The 18,774-nt window shown below is 34.1% G+C and overlaps 3 protein-coding genes and 1 long non-coding RNA gene across 5 annotated transcripts; 2 read left to right on the forward strand and 2 right to left on the reverse strand.

Annotated features, from left to right (window-relative positions):
• Positions 1–5,183: 5,183 nt before the first annotated feature.
• Positions 5,184–9,138, reverse strand: LOC112732505 (plastid division protein PDV2). The gene is made up of 7 exons (XM_072210513.1): positions 8,911–9,138; positions 7,666–8,344; positions 7,093–7,145; positions 6,158–6,276; positions 5,794–5,908; positions 5,565–5,681; positions 5,184–5,477 (listed from the first exon to the last, which is right to left on the reverse strand). The coding sequence occupies exons 1-7, from the start codon at positions 9,136–9,138 to the stop codon at positions 5,340–5,342; spliced, it is 1,449 nt and encodes a 482-aa protein (XP_072066614.1). The 3' UTR covers positions 5,184–5,339.
• A 154-nt stretch (positions 9,139–9,292) lies between these two features.
• On the forward strand, positions 9,293–11,908 carry LOC112736841 (putative pentatricopeptide repeat-containing protein At3g18840). The gene has a single exon (XM_025786475.3). The coding sequence runs from the start codon at positions 9,702–9,704 to the stop codon at positions 11,694–11,696; it is 1,995 nt and encodes a 664-aa protein (XP_025642260.1). The 5' UTR covers positions 9,293–9,701; the 3' UTR covers positions 11,697–11,908.
• A 377-nt stretch (positions 11,909–12,285) lies between these two features.
• Positions 12,286–17,336, reverse strand: LOC112736842 (uncharacterized). 2 transcript variants are annotated; one of them, XM_025786476.3, is made up of 11 exons: positions 17,138–17,336; positions 15,472–15,547; positions 15,295–15,378; positions 15,092–15,205; positions 14,580–15,002; positions 14,085–14,491; positions 13,838–13,937; positions 13,686–13,745; positions 13,521–13,607; positions 13,253–13,381; positions 12,286–13,042 (listed from the first exon to the last, which is right to left on the reverse strand). In XM_025786476.3, the coding sequence occupies exons 1-11, from the start codon at positions 17,269–17,271 to the stop codon at positions 12,743–12,745; spliced, it is 1,914 nt and encodes a 637-aa protein (XP_025642261.1). In that variant the 5' UTR covers positions 17,272–17,336; the 3' UTR covers positions 12,286–12,742. The 2 variants fall into 2 exon arrangements, with proteins under 2 accessions (XP_025642261.1, XP_025642262.1); XM_025786477.3 differs by lacking the exon at positions 17,138–17,336 and adding an exon at positions 16,069–16,707.
• Positions 16,072–17,667, forward strand: LOC140178061 (uncharacterized). The gene is made up of 2 exons (XR_011870173.1): positions 16,072–16,610; positions 17,201–17,667. It is a non-coding gene; the product is annotated as an uncharacterized lncRNA (long non-coding RNA).
• The last annotated feature ends 1,107 nt before the right edge of the window (positions 17,668–18,774 follow it).

The raw sequence follows: 18,774 nt of genomic DNA on the forward strand, positions 1-18,774 counted from the left end.
CAATGGGGCGGAGCGGGGGCAGGGAATACCTCCCTACTCCCCGTCCCCGCCCCTGTTGCCCGCCATGGAGAATAATTGTCCCCATCCGCGTTTTCCGCGGGCCCCATTCCCCATCTCCCTATATTTAACATTCATATGGAAATTATAATAAAAATATCAAAAAAACTAAAAAATAAACTACAAAATATTATTACAAACACACAAACATATATTATCCAAGATTATAAGTCCAAAAATATAACATAGCAAATCATAGTCCATAAAATAAAATCTTGAACAATAGGGTTAGGATTTTTCAATGAGTGAAATTACTAAAAAAACTCTTATATTAGAAATAAAGTAAGAGTTATTAAGTAAGTTCAAAAATTCGGGAAATTATTGGGGATCCCCGCTCGGGTCCCCACACCTGTCTCGGAAGAATTTAGCTCCCCATCCCCATCTCATCCCCACGGAAAAAATTTTCCACCATTAAGGCCCATTCAGGACGGTCTCCGCGGAGATCGCGCCTCTTGAAAATTTTTTATACCCCTAACCACCCATAATAACAACATTTCTAAAAAAAAGTTGTATAAAATAGGAAAATTTTGTGTATTGAGTATAGCGAATTACATAAGCTATTTAGATGTACTCCAATTAGCTCCTAAAACTAGTTTAAAGTAGGATCAGTTATCTTGGCAACTATAAAAATTCTTTTTTCAGCAAGAATTTTAACTGCTGTGTCCTCTTTCCATTGTTAAAGCCAATTTACTAGTGCAAAACAGAAAACTAATTAGATTTGCTTAGTTTTAGAAAGAAAAACAAAGAAGTAAAAAGAAACGAACCATACCTCACATAGAGTGCTGAGTTCTTGACGCTTCAGTTTCAAAGCCATTTGCGTGGTGTGGTGCTCCAAAGCATCTTTTGTCGTGAATTTTACGTTTGGACATTCATGAGCATCAGACATTGGTTTTCAAAATCATGGGAGAATCAATCAGAAAATACGAGAGAGAATGTATTTCAAATGGCTTTGGAACGAGACAAGAATTCTATTTTAAAAAAAGAAAGTATGGGGAACTAATATTAACTGTGTACAATGAATTAAAAAAATGTAAAATTAAAATTAAAAATTAAATCATTAGTTATTTAATTTCAAAATTTGAAATTTGAAAATTAAGATTAGTATTTAAATCCATTACAGTTATTTCTAATCCACAAAACTCACGGTAATATCCAGTTCTCAGCTCGCGTCACTGAATTTTTTTGGCCGAGGCCGCCTTATCCTCTCACCGACACCGTCCTCATCTCCATTGGTCAGCCTGATGTGCCTCGACGCTCAGCCTAACGTCGCCTCTCTTCCAAGCCGGCTTCGCTTTTCCCATTTCTTCGAACCTCTTCTCATCGATGATTCTTCTTCTTCGGATCCAAGTATGGTTAGCTTCTTTCATGATTTGAGCCATATGCTTCACAACAGTGTCGTTTTTGTCGTGACTAGTCCTTCAAAATTATGTTTTACCACAATAATAGTTTTCTCTTTATTCAATTTATGATGATCATTTTACTAGGTATGCATATGGTTATTTTATTTTTACGTAGATGATTATTTTTATTGTATTGAGTTTAGTTATATATAATTAAAATATGTTAGATGTTCAATTCATTAGGTATGCGGATGATTATTTTTATCCTTAAGTGGATGATTATTTTTATTAAAGGTGAGTGGCGTGTGGCAAGCCAAGTAGCTATGATGAAATGGGATGATTATTGATGAAGGTGGGGTGGCCGCCGGTTGAAAAAGAAGAGAGTATTAGAGAATTTCAGATGGTTATTTTTTTGAAATAACTAATGAATTTTTTAAAAATTTGAAATTTAAAATTTGATATGAAATAACTGAATAAGAGTTTTTAAATTTATTATTTCGTGAGTAATTTTTATTTGTAACTCATATTGGACTAAATAAACAATCCATTGTATACATTGTACAAATGTCCCATTATCTTTCTAACGGAACTTTTAAAAAAATATTCTAACAGAACAATTTAAAAGAGTACGTACCCATCGTACTCCGCTCTATATATCACCTCTTAGTTATAAGAAGGTATACTTAATCTAATAAATATTAATCATAACATATAATAAAATAATTATAATTTACTTAGTTTATATTTAATCGATATATTGTGAAAAAATAAATACTATTACCTTTTTTAATTAAAGAATAAAAATGAAACACTAAAAAATTGTAATAATATTCAATAAATATATTCAATATTCTACTATTGCGTATTTAAAAGACTAAAAAATTTATTATTTAATAGACATACAATATTAGAATTTTTTTATCAATATCTATTATATATGTGTCACTTTGATTTCAATGTGTACATTTAATACTAAAAATAGTTAAAAATTAAAAAGAATATTAAAACGATCCTTTATCATTTGTTGAAAAGATAGAATACTTTTTATAATTTAAAAATTTTTAATTAATTCTCAACCATTTAAATAATTAACTTAGCAGTTTTTATTATTCTAAATGGATCCTTGATATATTAATAAATTACTATTTATATGGTCGTTTAAATCAGTTCTTTTAATGATCGAGAACTAATAAATTAAAAATAGTTAGAAATGAGAAAGAGTATTTACTTAAAAAATATATTTTTGAAAACAAAGGTCGATATGTGGCTAGCAATTGGTTTGAGAACTTGTCCATTTACTTTAATTTTATTCTTTATAATTTATATTTTCTTTTATTTTTCAATTAGTTTATTATTATCTCATCACTTTTCCCACCTCCTATTGATTTAGAAAAGGCAATAGCCCAGGCGAACAAATTAAAATATCTATAATTAAGCAACCAATAACCATTGATCAACTCCATGCAAGAGCACTTTAATTTTTTTTTCAAACATAATAGGTTATATTTCATTAATTATTAAAAAATAAAATATAAAAATGTCCAAAAGCAGGACAGCATAATAAAAGGTGGGGATTTCCCAAAAACACTACACTGAAGGTATTCATCCGACGGTGCGTAGTCAAAAAACGAAAAAAAATCTTAAAGAAGAAAGAATGATAAATCCAATTGCATGCAACTAAGAGCTTGCCTCATGGAGATGACGACCTAAACTGGGAGTTCTTTGGATTTCACGGAGCAACTTGACAGAGCTTGCTAGAATGGCAGACGGCATAGAAGTAGAACCTTCAAAAATCAACTGGTTGCGAGCTTTCCAGCAGTTCCAGCAAATGATGGCAAGCAATTGAGGATTACGGTCAGCATTCTTCAACGGGTTAAGTATCTCTGTTGATGCAGTCCACCATGTCCAAAAGTCGTTAGAACTTTGAGGGGGAAGACAGTCACGAAGATAACTCTGAGACCATACGTCTTTAATTCTAGAGCAATCGATCAAACAATGAGTGACTGTTTCGGTTGCTTCATGACAGCAGGGGCATATTGGTGATATAGATGGGATGCCGTGATGAATCTGAGCAAGCACCGGAAGTCGGCCATGGAGAGCTTTCCAGATAAATAGCTTAATTTTGTGAGGCAAGTTCAACTTCCATAGATCAATCCACGGCTTTTTCTGCTGCATATAATTAGAGCAAAGCTCCAGAGGCGGATGGTAAAATAAATAGCCAATTCTGTAACCTGAATCTGTATCATATTGCTTGGATTTGTTCAAATCCCATTGTAATTTGTCCCTACCTTGCTGAATTTTAACTGACAAAATCCTGTTTGCAACGTCTTGGGGAAATAATTCTTGAATGAGATTCTGATTCCAATTCCTATTTTCAGTAATTAGATCTTTAACTCTTAGAACCAACTCAGAAATAGCCTGTCTATTTGGCATGTCAGAAATCAATAAAGGATATGGAGGAGGCAGCCAAGGATCCTCAAAGGTTCGGATATTCTCACCAGTACTCACAGCCCAATTAAGTCCTTTTTCAACAATCTTTCGACCTTCCAGTATGCTCCTCCATCCCCAAGAAGGTAAGACTCCAATTTCTGCCGTTATAGCATTACCATTGCTAAAGTATTTACCTCTTAGTATTTTGGATAATAAGGAAGTAGGCTGTGTTACAAGTCGCTAAAACTGTTTGCCTAAAAGCGCCAGATTTTGGATTCTGAGATCTTTAAATCAAAGGCCTCCTTCTATTTGTTTTAATTTGTTTGAGGTTAAAAAAAAAAGTTATATGGTCAAGTTTTTATTCTAACATGCCAAAGGAAATACAATTATGCATAGTTAGATGTACCCTTTTTTCCAAGCTTATATTAATTGTGCAATAATAATAATAATAATAATAATAATAATAATAATAATAATAATAATAATAATAATAATAATAATAAATCTGTTAGTCATAACTCGGTTTAAAAGGAACCTATGAACTTGGAATCCAACAAAATTAAATAACCACCTGCCAATTTAAATCAGTACAAATTTTTTTTGGTAAATCTCTCTAAACAAACCCAAACGAGTCATTAAGATGCAGTTATCGGATAATTAGCTAAAGTCGTTTAAACAGTTTCGGAAATGCCAATAATAATCAATAAAAACAACAATTTTATAAATATAATAAGATCTAATAAAAAGATGTACGTCATTTACTTTGAATATTATTTTTACTATTTTACTTATTTTTTAATTTGAGTATTAGAGTGTCTTTGTAAATATTTATCAGTGTTGTTCTTAAAAGAGTCGATGCATAATTCATTCACTCCAAAAAAAAAAAAAAAGAGTTGAAGCGTTAAGCAAGATATGTAGGAACAATAATAATAATAATCTCCTCGCTAGCTAGAACCACATGAAAGAATTAGACCAATAATATTGATAAGTTGGATATATGAAGGGAATCAAATACATATTTAAGGTTTATCTCCATACTAAAGTTATTGAGATCGGAAAAAGTAAAATAAAATAAAACTCAAAGCTTCCTCGAGTAAGACAATATAATGTGTTTCCAATTTATAATTTATAATCTAGCAATAGAAGACAACGATTTTCATTATAAAAATGCTGTGTATTGGTGCACGTGGAATCATCATATCAGTCAAATTATTTATTAAATTTATAAACATTAAATTATATATTTTTTATATGTAAAATTTCTATAAATATAAATACAAATTATTGTTAACTAAATATTGAATAAAAATAATTTATAAATATAGATATAAATTATTTATTGTTGGTAATGTAACATTGTTCAAATAATATTATTTATTAAATCCGTAAGTATCAAGCCGCAACAATATAAAGTACAATTTTACGTACCAAAGCACTCAATGCTTTAATGTACAAAGAGGGCACTATGATTTCATTTTTATTCAATTAAAACTAAGGGAATTGATTAATTAATTAAGCAGAGGGTTTCATCTCAGATTTGATGGCACCAACAAGCTGATCATAAGCTTCACTCCATGCTTCCTTCATGGCTGGTGACCACATTTCAGGCACTGCTTCTTTTATTGTTTCCAACAGTGCAAACTTTGTCACCTTTTCAAACATAAAATGCACATAACAGAGTCTTAGTAAATATGAGATGAGCAATGATGTTATTACATTCAAAGTTATGTTATTTACCTCATAATGTGCATCTACAACACCAACCCTGAAATGGGTAGCACCCATTTTTTTCAAGTTTGATTCTCTCACGGTCACTTTTCCAGCCTTTCGAAGTTGAACTGCTGATTCACATGTCTGCAATAACACAAAACATTAGAAAATGTAGTGACCTATTGGACATTATTTGTTCTTGGATTCAAATGGTGACAAAAGTCAAAGCAGGGAGCTTGCAAATTGAACTTATTACCATAACAAATACAGTCACGGCATGTGTCTTGAGCTTGGGATTCTGCTCCAAAGGAACTTTTGAGTCTTTCAAGAATGAAAACAGTTTCTGAGCTGATGGAGCAATCTCAAATATCCTACAAAAAGTTTGGTCAATTTATTAAATTCATTAATAAATTTAACTTTAATGCATTGTCAAGTGTTTTTCTCTAATCACGTAAAAATACTACTTTTTATATTAACTATGTAAATAATCATGAAAAGAGTAAATATGATTAAATAACTGTATATCAAAATTAAACTCTTGGTTAATTCTGATAGTTGATTAATACATGTTGTAAATAATAAGAATTTGAAGAGGCTAAAGGAGTTATCAAATGGCTTACTTAAGGAAAAACTTGAAACCAAGTTCAGCAGAATTCTTCTTCATAACATTCCATGACTTGACCACAAGAGCTTCTTGCTCTTCAGTGAATGCTCTTGCCTCCAGGGTGCTCATGATTCTCTAGTAGTTAAGAGTTTTGTGATAGGTTATGGAAGTGATTGAGGGGAACCTTTGATGTTGAAGCTTGTTGGTTTGGTAAAGTTTATATATAGTGTAACTTGGAGAAGAAGTTGGCTCTTCATTGCAATGGAGAGCCATTCCAGTATAGTTGGGTTAGTTGGCATGCTTTGTTTGTCAGATATGATTGTTTCAGTTAATTTTTTTTGTTGCTCTTATCTGATAAAGAAAAGTACTAAAGTAGCATTACTAGGGGCACAGAAAACTAGGTGCTGTAGTTGACTAGTTGTTAGTGTATGCAGCCCCAACTTACAAGAGAAACTAGACATTGTTTTGAACCATTGTATTGTGCCCATTTGCAATCAAAACTTTGGAAATTTGTACTTCTCTTCTTGCGTAAGCAATGACCCATGAAACTGGTCAAATTTGATTTCATGTTAGTTGTTTTTTATTGAATTGTCAATTAAAATATATGATTTCATGTGACAAGTTGACCTAGTCTTATAAGGCTTAAATTTTACTGATGATTAAGGTGAGTGAGTCAGTATTTATTTTTACTGAGACATGAAAACCAATATCAATCATTTGCATACAAAAAGGTTAATATCATCTTTTACAAACGACAAAATGTGATGTGATTATAGATGAGATATATACATAATTTTATTTCAAAAAATTCACTCCAAATGCAAATAAAGCTAAGGAGGCAGAAAGAACAAAAGTTAGAGTGAAGGGGTGTCCCAGCAAAGCAGGAAAAGAGAGTAGAAAACACATGACAGCTGTAGAGGATCAATGAGGTTGGTACTTGGTAGATATTACCTTATAAGCCACTTGAGCCACTAAAAGCTGATTATGCCCCTCAATGTTATTGCCTAACCCAATCCCAGAATGAACATCTTTGATGAACTAATTTATGCTAGCATTTCAGAAATGCAACTTCTGTGTCCACAACATTCTTCAATTAAGTCCCTAACTCAGTCATAACTTTTAATATAAAGGGGACCAAGAGTCATCTCTCACAAGTCAAACTAAGATGGAAGACAGAACTATCTCAATTCTAACCAGCTGTGATCACTTAGGAATTTGTGTTCTATCGGTTTTGTCAATTGTAAGCAAAATGTGTCATGTATGCACATCACTAATGATGAGCTCAACACCATCAAACAATTGAGATAAACAAAAATTTCTCACAACCAAAAGAAAAGAAAGAAAGAAAGAGCTAACTTTGATTAACTTCATTTACCTAAATTCAACTACCATAAACCATGACATCACTAGCCAACTTTGATTAACTTCATAATTTTTTTTTTTATTTTGATAAAGTTGCATATCCACAAGAAACAGAAACAAAAGACAGAGGGTGTTGGGTTGGGGGGAAGTGATGTGGTTAACCACATCCATAGTTTATATCAGGTGTTGAAGCAACAACCGAAAATGGAATTTCGACTCTCTCTTTCACAAGACATCGAGCTTCCCCATTTTCCATCACCAAAATTCTACCAGGCGGACACTGAGTAATTGATCTATGCTTCACATTCTGGGCAGCAGATCTTTCATTCTCATTTTCTGTTCTTTGACGCCAGCCTTGTACATTGAATCGGACACCTAACTTCCCCAGATTAGGCCCAAAGCCAGACACACTTAATATTGATACCACTCCAGCAACTGTAAGCATTGTTTTGGCTGCAGAAGTTATGAAATATCCCAACCCTTTTCTTAAACTTTTATCTTCATTTGCAGCATGATTTTGCTCCTTATCATCTAGGCTGTTTTTTGCCTCAATCATTGGATCGAGTGTGATTAACCCATTGCGACCGGACTTATTCACAGAAGGGATTTGCGACAGATACTCCTTGTCCAGAGACATGGAATATGGGGGGCGGCTTGGATACGGAGGGAGTAGCAGATCATTATTGGTTTCGACAGTTTCACTAGCAAAAGTGGAAGCTTCGTGTATCACATCCAATTCCTTACCCTTGTACTCCTTCAGCTTATCGATTAACACCTTACGACTGCTCTCAATCTCAGCCAACGCAATTTCTCTTTGATATCGCTGTTGTTGTTGTAGAACCTGGAAATTGAACACAAAAATTAAGATTCCCAAACATTTTATCAACCATACATAGAACATTTTCCCAGAGAAGACAACCAACAAAATCTTACATAAACATAACCACCAAGACTACAGCAATATATAACCACCAAGACTAAAGCAATATCAAGATTACAAGTCAAACATACCAATAAGCTTCAACAATAATCTCCATAGCACCTTATGAAAAAACTTGCAAACTAGAGTGTACACCTAGAATAATAAACTTGAATCTTGAAACTCAATTTCTAAACTCGATTAGGGTACCTAAACTGGTAAACTTGTATAACTGGTATAGCTAGCTTTATTCTTACAAACTGTAGCTAGCAGCATTGTAACAAATTCAAAATCTCAAACTTCCTCAGACAATTAAAAAGAATAACAAAAAAAGAAACTTTATCCAAAGAAAGAAACAAAGATAACCCATGTTTCTAATAAATGAACCATGACTCCCTTACAACTAGTAACCACAACTGAAAAATCCCCAAATCAGAAACCCTATTGAAAAATATTCGATTTTTAACAGAAGAGTTTTGTGAGGTAACCTGCAAGGAAGCAAGCTGGGTCTCCAAGGCTTCGAGGGCATCGCAAATTTTGAGGAGCATATCAGTAGCTTCGTCATCATCGTCGTCGGCGGCGGAAGGTGACGGGCCATTGAGAGTGAGAGGCGCGTGGTTAGATGTGGTGGCGGTGGCGGTGTGGATGCAATTGCTAATCTTCAATCTGAGTTCTGTAGCTCTGGCCAACACTAACCCTATTCCCTCTTCTTCCATTTCTATTTTCTCTCTCTCTTTCTTTGTGTTGTGGCTGTGACAGTGTGACCTAAGTTTCAATCAAAGGGGAGAAAAAAGAAAAGCGCCAAAAATACTCTCTTTCCTCTGTTCTTGTGTCGCTGTCTGAGGGGCAAGATTGTGAATTGTGAAGCTCACTCTTCACTCACCCAATTTGCCTTAGCTTCATACCAGTCATACAATTCGGAAACAGAATCCAACTTTTCCCTTTTCTCAAAATTCTCCCAAAGACAAAATATTAATTCCAATATCTTTCTTTTTTACCAAGAAGTAATATTTATGAAAGTAATTGTTGAATTTTTGCCCCAAAAAATTAGCTTTACAGTAAATAATATTTGTAGGCATTGGAAAGATTCATGGTAAAATTTAAGTATTTCCATTAATAAATAACAACAATAATAATTATTAATACAAGGAATAGTGCATTAAATGATGATATATGAAGGTTAGAAGGATGTGTAAAGCTTATGGTGAAATTTTATTAAGGAAAAGTTAGTCATAAGCAAAAACCAAAGGTGTGAAATTCCAATGCAGATTGTTGGGCAATGAGGCATTTGAGAGTGAGAGATGCTCTGGTGTACCATGATCATGTCCTTGCTATAAAATCTGGTCTGGACTCAAGCATTTTTACTTGTAATCAACTCATTCACAGCTACTCGAACCATGGCTTTGTTCAAGAGGCACACAAAGTGTTCGATGGAATGCATCAACGAAATGAATTCTCTTGGAATGCCATTATTATGGCCTACATAAAAGCACACAATTTGACTCGAGCACGATCACTTTTCGACTCTGCCTCCCACAAGGACTTGGTTGCTTACAATTCCATGTTGTCGGCTTATGTCGGCGCTGATGGTTATGAAACCGAGGCACTTGATTTCTTTGCTGCAATGCAATCTGCGCGCGTCACGGTTGGGATTGATGAGATCACTTTGACAACCATGCTTAACTTGACTGCCAAGCTAGGCATGGCGTACCATGGGAAGCAAATACATTCATACATGGTGAAAACTGCAAATGATTCAAGCAAGTTTGCAACAAGCTCTCTTATTGACATGTACTCTAAATGTGGTTCTTTTCACGAAGCATGCAACGTGTTTACTGGTTGTGATGGGATGGTGGATTTGGTTTCAAAGAATGCAATGATTGCAGCTTGTTGTAGGGAACGAGAGATGGACATGGCTTTGAATCTGTTTTGGAAAAATCATGAATTAAATAACATTGTATCCTGGAATACATTGCTTGTAGGACATGCCCAGAATGGCTATATGGAGAAGGCACTTGCCTTGTTTGCCGAGATGATTGAAAATGGTATCGGCTGCGATGAACACACTTTGGCTAGTGTTTTGAGTACCTGCTCTGGTTTAAAGTGCTTGAAATTAGGCAAGTGTGTTCATGCTTGGGTGTTGAGAAATGGTTGCATTTCAAATCAATTTATTAGCAGTGGCATTGTTGATCTCTACTGTAGGTGTGGGAATATTAGATATGCGGAGTTAGTCTATGCAGGAATCGGGATTGAGAATCCATTTGCAGTTGCTTCATTGATTACATGCTACTCATCTCAAGGTAACATGATAGAAGCTCAAAGGCTCTTCAATTCACTTACAGAAAGAAATTATGTTGCCTGGACAGCTTTATTTTCAGGTTATGTCAAATCACAACAATGTGAGGCAGTCTTCAAACTCTTCAGAGAGTATATATCTACAAAAGCTCTAGTTCCTCAAGCGATGATCATTATTCGTGTGCTTGGCGCATGTACAATGCAAGCAGCCCTTAGTTTGGGAAGGCAGATTCATGCTTACATCTTGAGAATGAGATTCCTTATGGATGAGAAATTGCTGGGTGCTTTGGTTGATATGTACTCAAAATGTGGGAATATTATGCATGCTGAGAAAATCTTTAGACTAGTTAACAATAGCAACAGAGATGCAATCTTGTATAATATTATGATAGCTGGTTATGCTCACCATGGGCTTGAAAATGAAGCTATTCAGCTTTTTGAGGAGATGTCGAAGAAAAGTGTCAAGCCTGATGCAATTACTTTTGTTGCACTCCTTTCGGCTTGTCGGCATCGTGGATTAGTAGAACTAGGAGAAAAGATTTTCATTTCCATGGAAGAAGAGTACAATGTAGTGCCTGATAATTACCACTATGCATGTATTGTTGATATGTATGGAAGGGCTAATCAACTAGAAAAGGCAGTCGAATTTATCAGGAAGATCCCTATACCGATAGATGCTACAATCTGGGGTGCATTTCTTAATGTTTGTCAAATCAGCAACAATACAGACCTTGTCAAACAGGCAGAAGAGAAACTGTTAAAGATTGATGTCGATAATGGGTCTCGGTATGTGCAATTGGCCAATCTTTATGCTGCCAAAGGGAAATGGGATGAGAAGGGAAGAATAAGAGAGAAAATGAGAGAAAAAGAGGCTAAGAAGGTTGCTGGTTGCAGTTGGATATATGTGGCAGATGGTATTCATGTATTCACTTCTGGTGATGCATCTCATACAAAAGGAGATGCAACATATGCAACTTGATTGTGCTTGAATGTAAATTTGTATTTGCCATTCACAGAACTAGTAGCTAAAATATTATTTTGGAAGTCTATTTTCCAACAGAAGATTTGTCAAACTCGGTGATATTGTAGAGGATATAATTTTCCATTTTGTGATCATATGATCACATTTCAATGCGGCATGGTTGGAGAAACCATTGCATAAATGAATTTATTATATAGTCTTTACACGTATATGCATCTCAATTCATTGCCAATATCATCTTTACTGCATATTGTCCAAGGTATTTTAAGAAAAATCATTTTATTCTGTCACAGGAAATCTTTGCAACTATGTAAACAGCAACATAGAATCATATGTTAGCAAAATGATTTAAAGTTTGACCGTCAAAGGAGCATGCAAACTTTTATGGAGACAGATATGTCAGAGTTTATTACTTTTGGATTGGAGCTTTTGTACACTTAGCTTTTGTCAAGGCAATTATTCATGACAAAAAGGTGGTGACCAACAGCTCATGTTTGATTACTTAAGGATCATGAAGATGGATTAATGCTTAGTGCTTATGAAATTTTGTGATTTTGTTATTTGTATCATAGTAAGATCATAGAAATTTTAGGAGTAAATGAAATTATTTTTCAACAATTCTCCATACCTTCTTATGCTACTTGACCCAAAAGCTACAAAAAATTGCATTAGTATTTCTGGATGGCAATACAGATTTCTACTGAGTAGACATTCAAAAAAACAAAAAAAAAAAAACTGAATTTGCGATTGATCCTGCAGCCATAGCAGATGTTGAGGCAAAGAATATACATCCATAGATTTGGAGAAAAAAAAGGGTCAATTCAACAATAGAGATATTCTTCAACAGTATAGTAGTCCAGGCTTCCATAGTTTTCAGATTGTAGCTTGCTATCCAATGTAAGATCATTCTCTGCTACAATCCCTTCCCTTGAAGTGTTGCCATTTAACTCAATATCCTCATAGACACAAAGGCAAATTATTATTCACCAATTATGCAGAGAGGCAGACACATTTTCTTCTTGCACATTGCACCTGTGAGATTACTAACCTAGTTCCTTTGACAATAGATAATGGAAAGTGAAGTTATGAGGGGCTAATTCAATGCCTTTCCAGCTTGTTTTAGACTGAAACTCCCTAATGCATTTCCTCTGAGAATCAGGTAAATAAGGCTTAACCATCTCCATCAAATCAAATGCTCCCAGACCTGAACTCTTTGCAAAAGACTCGACTATTTTCGGGACTACTATTTTCTGTTCCTTGGTTATGCTAGTAGTGGACAGAATGTATTCTTCTTTTGCAGATTCTAGCTCCTCAAGGACTCTCTTTGGTGTGTACACATGTAGCTGCGAAAATAACAGCCAAGCCCAGATGAGATTCTAAGATGTCTTGTAGCTACATAAATGCAAGAATATGTTTTAAAATATACCCATGACAATGGTACTAATTATGTTTTCTTGAGTTATCATGTGAAGTGGGAAATAAGACCAAACATCAAGGTTTATGTTTATACTAGTTAAACAACTGCAACTAATACAGAAAGATCAGAGGTATACCGCAGGATCAGAATGGCTTCCCGAGCAAAGCGCAAATATTAACAAAGGTTCTGGACGACGTATGGCGTATCCTTTTCTTGCATCTCTAACCTTGGATTTTGTCTTTGATGGAAACCACAGCCGCAGCCACTGTTTAAAGAAAAAATAAAGTTAATTTCTGTGATAAGGTAACAAGAACAGGTCTCTACTCTCTACAAAAACTAGTTTTCTTGCTACATGAAATAAGAATACACATTCTAAGTACAAGTTTCCAGAATTTTAGATTTACTTGTCCTGGACGAGGCAATCTGCACCCTAAAATGAAGTCTTGTATCTGGTCTAAGCTTATAGTATAACCCCCAATGTTATATGCAGCCTGAAATATTCACTAGCTTATGTTAGTGAGCATGAAAACTGAGTCAAATCCTTGCAGTGTTATGAGTGAACATCATACCTTAAGTACTGTAGACATTCTTTTAACATTATTGGCTGAAACTCCATATACTAATAAGGCCTGTGGAGAACAATGAAACATAGGGTAAGATTTGGTTTAAGGGCTCAATACCATGCACTAATTAAAGCAGATTACATATGTAGAAATTTTACATGCATTGCTAATGCATTGTGCACATTAATCCAAAAGGCTAGCTTCTCTTCATGCCTCATGTTTCTAGGATTAACTTCGTCCAATCGAGAAACAAGTGACCTGCAAGAGATTATAATGTCAGGTTTTTTACGTTTATACTAGTTTTGCTTCTTCAGCTTTCATGGTGAAGCTTTTAAGTTTTAATGCATTGTTTCTGGGTGAAAACATGAATTTGAATTAAAGGATAAGCACTATAAGAGGGCTCACCTGAATCTCCGTAGCATGTATTCAATCTCTTTTAGTTTCTGATCATCTGTACATAGTTGCTGAATCCTTACCATTGAGCAGTAAGGTTCACTAAATTCTTTTGATCCTTTGACATGGAAAGGGTTAGTGGAGTTCAAATTGAAGGATGAACGCTTCTTCCACTGCGATCCCAACTTACTACTCTGGCTCTCTGAAGAAAGTTCATAACCAGATGATGAGAATGAAATGGAGGATGAAACATTTTTAAGACCAAGAGAAGGTGGCTCTGAAAGTTCACAATATATGGCGGATATGCACTTAATCATCTCTTCAGAAAGCCAATTCGGCGTCTCTGGAACATTATCAACATAGAAATTCCCAAGATGCTCTCCCAGGCTGGTTGAACTGGATTTAGCACACTGAGCTTGCTGTCGAAACAAAATGTTGAAGGCACATATTATAAACAGTTGCATATGAAAATACAACTACTACTATACTTTTATTTATCAAACTTACTTCTAGCATGGATAATGGCAGAGAATGGTAGTTGTCTAGAGTTTTGCTCTTAATGTGCTCAGGAGAAGCTTCAACTAAGCATACTGATCGCTGAGATAGTTCTGAGTGACATCGATGAACGCTAGAGCCTAAAACGGTATCAGGTACCAGCTGGTTGTAATATTCCTTGACCTCACAGTTAGTTGAATTATTATTACTGGGTGAAATGTTACTATATTGCATAACTGTAGTTTCCTTTTCTAAGGTAGCACCTTCAACAGTTCCTCTTTCAATGTCAGAAGCTGTTTCCAATCTTCTTTCCTTGGTTGATAGAGTTGTAATTTGTTGATCAAATCTTCTCCTATACAAAGATAGCAAGTGTTGTTCCAAATACACAACTTCTAATTCCAATATTCCAATCTCCTTAATCAGTTCTTTGGCAGCCTATAAGATAAATACAATTCATAGTCAGAAACAAGACCAAACAAATTTCAATACATTTAGAGTTAAAAAAAAAAGAAAAAGAAATCTACCTTAGGTATTGAATTTTCTAATGTAGCATCCTGTGAATAAGGTAGGTAACATGCTTTCTCTAATGCACGCCTTATCACAAATTGTTGCTGTAATCGTTTTTGAAGCTGCAGAATCTTCAGAAATACACAAAAAGCTAATGAATATATACATAAAGAAAGACACATCATTCTTTGACTCAAATCTAAGTCAATAATATTTTTACCTCTTGAGTCAAAGAACTTTGAAGATCCATATTATGGTATTGCCTCTTCTTGGATTCAATGCTTTGCTTGAGTTCTCCCAGTTCCTTTTCATGATAAAAAAGAAAGAAAACTTCCATAACTGAAAGTCATTATTCTAAGATGCTCATAAAGATTTGAAGAGACAAAAAGAGAGATACCATTTTAGGGTGATAAGAAGGTTGAATGATGTTCTCTACTTGTTCTTCTTCCATGGCTCTAATTTTCATTGGCTCACTGCCACATGGTATCAAAAAGTCAACAAGAGCAAGTTTAGACAAAGAAACATTATTAAAATTAACACTGCTGAAATCTCTGCAGAAGTTCAAACAAGTTGTTCATTGGGCCAGGTTTGGCATGCAGATAAAAACAATAATAGAACCTTCATTTCTAAAACTAACTGCTGATTATATTATATATATGTCCTAAGCCACATGACATCCAATATAAGAAACTATATACTGTCAGATTAATTTAGCATCATGTTCCTAAGAAACAAAAAGATTCTATAATTTAATTGATATCATTTTGGTTTTTTACATTATTTCTCGACTGACTGAAGACTAATTTATTCCAGATAATTTATTATTAGTCATTTATTTATACAGACAATTGAAATCCAACCAGCTTTTAAGTTATAACTTAAGAAGATATAAAAGATAAAATATCATTTTAGCCCCTTAACTTTTTTTTATTTCCAAAATATCCCTAATTTTTGGACGAATTTAAATTAAATAAAAAGAGAAAATGAAATGCACCGTTGGATTTGGCACCTTCACTGAACCTCTAAACCCTAACTCATCTTTCCGTTTTGCAAATCCCTCTTTCTCAATTTCGTGAAAGAAACCCTAACAATCCCAATTTCCATGGCAAGGTTCACATCCTTCTCATGGAGACCCTCAATCACAATCCCAATCCCAGTAGCAGGCCCTCTCTTTCGTCGCCGCAAGCAATTTTTGTCTGTCAAACCTCAATTTCTTCACTCTCCGAAACCACAACGACTCCTGGTATTTGCAGCGAACAACGAGAAGAAGGAAGAGGAGAATAACGAAGCCGTGAGGGAAGTGGAAGACAAAGAAGAACAGAAACCCAGTGGTTCCAATGGAGAAGAAGAAGATGATAAGAAGAATTTCAGCAAAGAAAGAAGAACAATTTTCAGTTTGAGTTGGAATTCCCTTTTTGACCCTGACCCAGACAACGTGCTTGCGCTTGGGTTGACCGGGATTCTGACATGGGCGAGTGTTCAAGTTCTCTGGCAACTGTTGTTCATCTCCTTCGCCATTCTTGTCGCTGCAATCAAGTACTCTTTCATTGCTGCTCTTCTTCTCTTCATTCTCATCACTCTTCTCTAAATTTACCTGCTTTAATTTGTTCTTTGATCCTATCATGTTCATATGCTACAGAGAATTAATTAATTGTGTATAGTTAATATTGATCTTGTTGTTAATGAAGAGTAGATTAATTGATCATTTCTACCATTGATATTTTACTAGGTAGGGTAGAGTAAGGTGAAATTTTTGTCTTTTAATTCTGTAATTATTATTTTTGTTTGGTAAATTCCTCCAATAATTGACCTTTTTTAACGAAACGATCATGTTAAAATTTGTTGTAATGCTAAGGACGATTTTGATTTTCAACACACAATTTTAAGGACTAGAACAGTACCAATGAGACATTGTTTGTTTCAGAAATTAATGTGCTGGAAGACAGAAAATATGTGTCATTAGAGTAAAGGATACAACTTACTGAAAAAAGAAAGAACAGGAAAATCTTCAATGTTAATTTTCTATTTAAAAAAAAAAACAGTTAAAAATGAAAAATAATAACCTGATGGAGCGCTTGTGAGTGGAAACTGAAACGGTTGTTGTTGTTGTTGTGGTGTTCATGAAGCTGAATTGCTTGAAACCAGAATGGTGCCACTTTATGTTGTGATGCATGTTTTTGGTGTCAGAATTTGGCATAAAAACCAATCAATGAATGCACCAAAACAACATTAAATGCTGCAGATACAAGGGACCAGATATTGACAAAGTATCATAACAGTGACAATGTAACATTGTCAAAATGGAAGATACCTCCAAACAACATTAATTCAAAGCATAGCTTTTGCTTACAACCAGCAGAGTCATGGAATGAGACTTCTCACAAGACTACTTCTTGAAAAGCTGAAACCAACTTTGGTGCTTATAAAATACCATATGGGATCTTAATTATTTATATGTCAAACACAGAAATTCACTTGTCCCTTAATAAGCAAATGGTGTCTTCAACCATAATTCTTAGAGGAAGACATTACAGGGGTATATTTGTGATGTCTGCTTTATCAATCTATGAATATATATATGAAGTTCATAATATATAAGGCCACCACTCACATGAAGACAATTTTACGTGAAAATCGTTAAATGATTCAACATATTTGACTAAAACTGTTATCTTGTAAAGATATATAATATACAAGATAACTTTACATGAATAGTTACTAGTATATAAATAACATATAGTATTATTATTATTTTCTTTGGTATTTTGACTAGTGACATAATGCTAACCCACCCCTTTTGAAGACTTTTTTTTTTGTCAAAGTTATGCCTTTTTCATTCCAATTAAAAGAAAACATTGGGATTACAAAAGAAAGAAATGACAAGAAACAAGAAGGCTAATAAACTGAGATTGAGATACATTCATGGCTTAGATTAGATTGTGCTATCAACAACAATCATGGAAATATATCACATGCATGTTTTAAAAGGGATATACCTACTTTATTTGAAGCTTTTATGCTGGTTACTAGCTTTTTTATTAAAAGAAGCAAATCAGTAGTTTTTGGATTTCTTTTTATCTTTTGTTACAATGTTTTTGAAAGAAGAGAGAGCATTGACCATTTGATTAGTAGAAAGCGACAAAAAAGAGTGTGGTGACTAATATGATAGTTTCTTGTTGGAGAATGCAATTACATAATCATGGAATCCCACTCGTGCAACTTGGTTTCTTCTCTTTTTATTGCCATTCAAGGATCAAACTCCCATGTAATGCCACTTCACAACTCATCATTTGCTCCATCCCTTAGATTATGCTTAATTATGGTAGAGGATCGATTTAGTAAAGTTTTTATTTAAATTTTTAAAAGTATAAATATTTTATTTTGTATTTGTATTTTTTAGCTTTGACAAATTAGAAGTGTTTTTTACTTTTTTTTTAAAAACATTTATGAAGATATTTTTCAAACTTAATTTGTCTTTTAAAGTTAAAAAATGGGTTAAGTACGATTTTGGTCTCTAACGTATAGGTCGAAAATTTATTTCGTCGTCGACCTTTTTTTGCTATAAAATGGTCCTGAAAGTTTCAATTTGTTTTAAAATCGTTCTTTTTATCAAATTTTTAATTTTTATTCCAAAAATATCCCTAACTACAAAAAAAACGTTGAATAAGGGGGAAACGGGGAAGGGGGAAGGGATTCGCGC

This window comes from Arachis hypogaea, chromosome 13 (assembly GCF_003086295.3).
Source record: "Arachis hypogaea cultivar Tifrunner chromosome 13, arahy.Tifrunner.gnm2.J5K5, whole genome shotgun sequence".
Taxonomy (NCBI): Eukaryota; Viridiplantae; Streptophyta; class Magnoliopsida; order Fabales; family Fabaceae; genus Arachis; species Arachis hypogaea.

Coding starts and splice junctions, on each gene's coding strand:
- LOC112736841 (XM_025786475.3), top strand. CDS start 9,702: ATGAGGCATTTGAGAGTGAGAGATGCTCTGGTGTACCATGATCATGTC.
- LOC112732505 (XM_072210513.1), bottom strand. CDS start 9,138: ATGGAAGAAGAGGGAATAGGGTTAGTGTTGGCCAGAGCTACAGAACTC. Junction 7,146..7,665: donor TGATATAAACTATGGATGTG/GTTAACCACATC, acceptor GGATTGGGTTAG/GCAATAACATTGAGGGGCAT. Junction 5,478..5,564: donor TTGTAGATGCACATTATGAG/GTAAATAACATA, acceptor ATGTTTGAAAAG/GTGACAAAGTTTGCACTGTT.
- LOC112736842 (XM_025786476.3), bottom strand. CDS start 17,271: ATGCCAAATTCTGACACCAAAAACATGCATCACAACATAAAGTGGCAC. Junction 14,492..14,579: donor TGCCATTATCCATGCTAGAA/GTAAGTTTGATA, acceptor TTGTTTCGACAG/CAAGCTCAGTGTGCTAAATC. Junction 13,938..14,084: donor TACATGCTACGGAGATTCAG/GTGAGCCCTCTT, acceptor AATCTCTTGCAG/GTCACTTGTTTCTCGATTGG.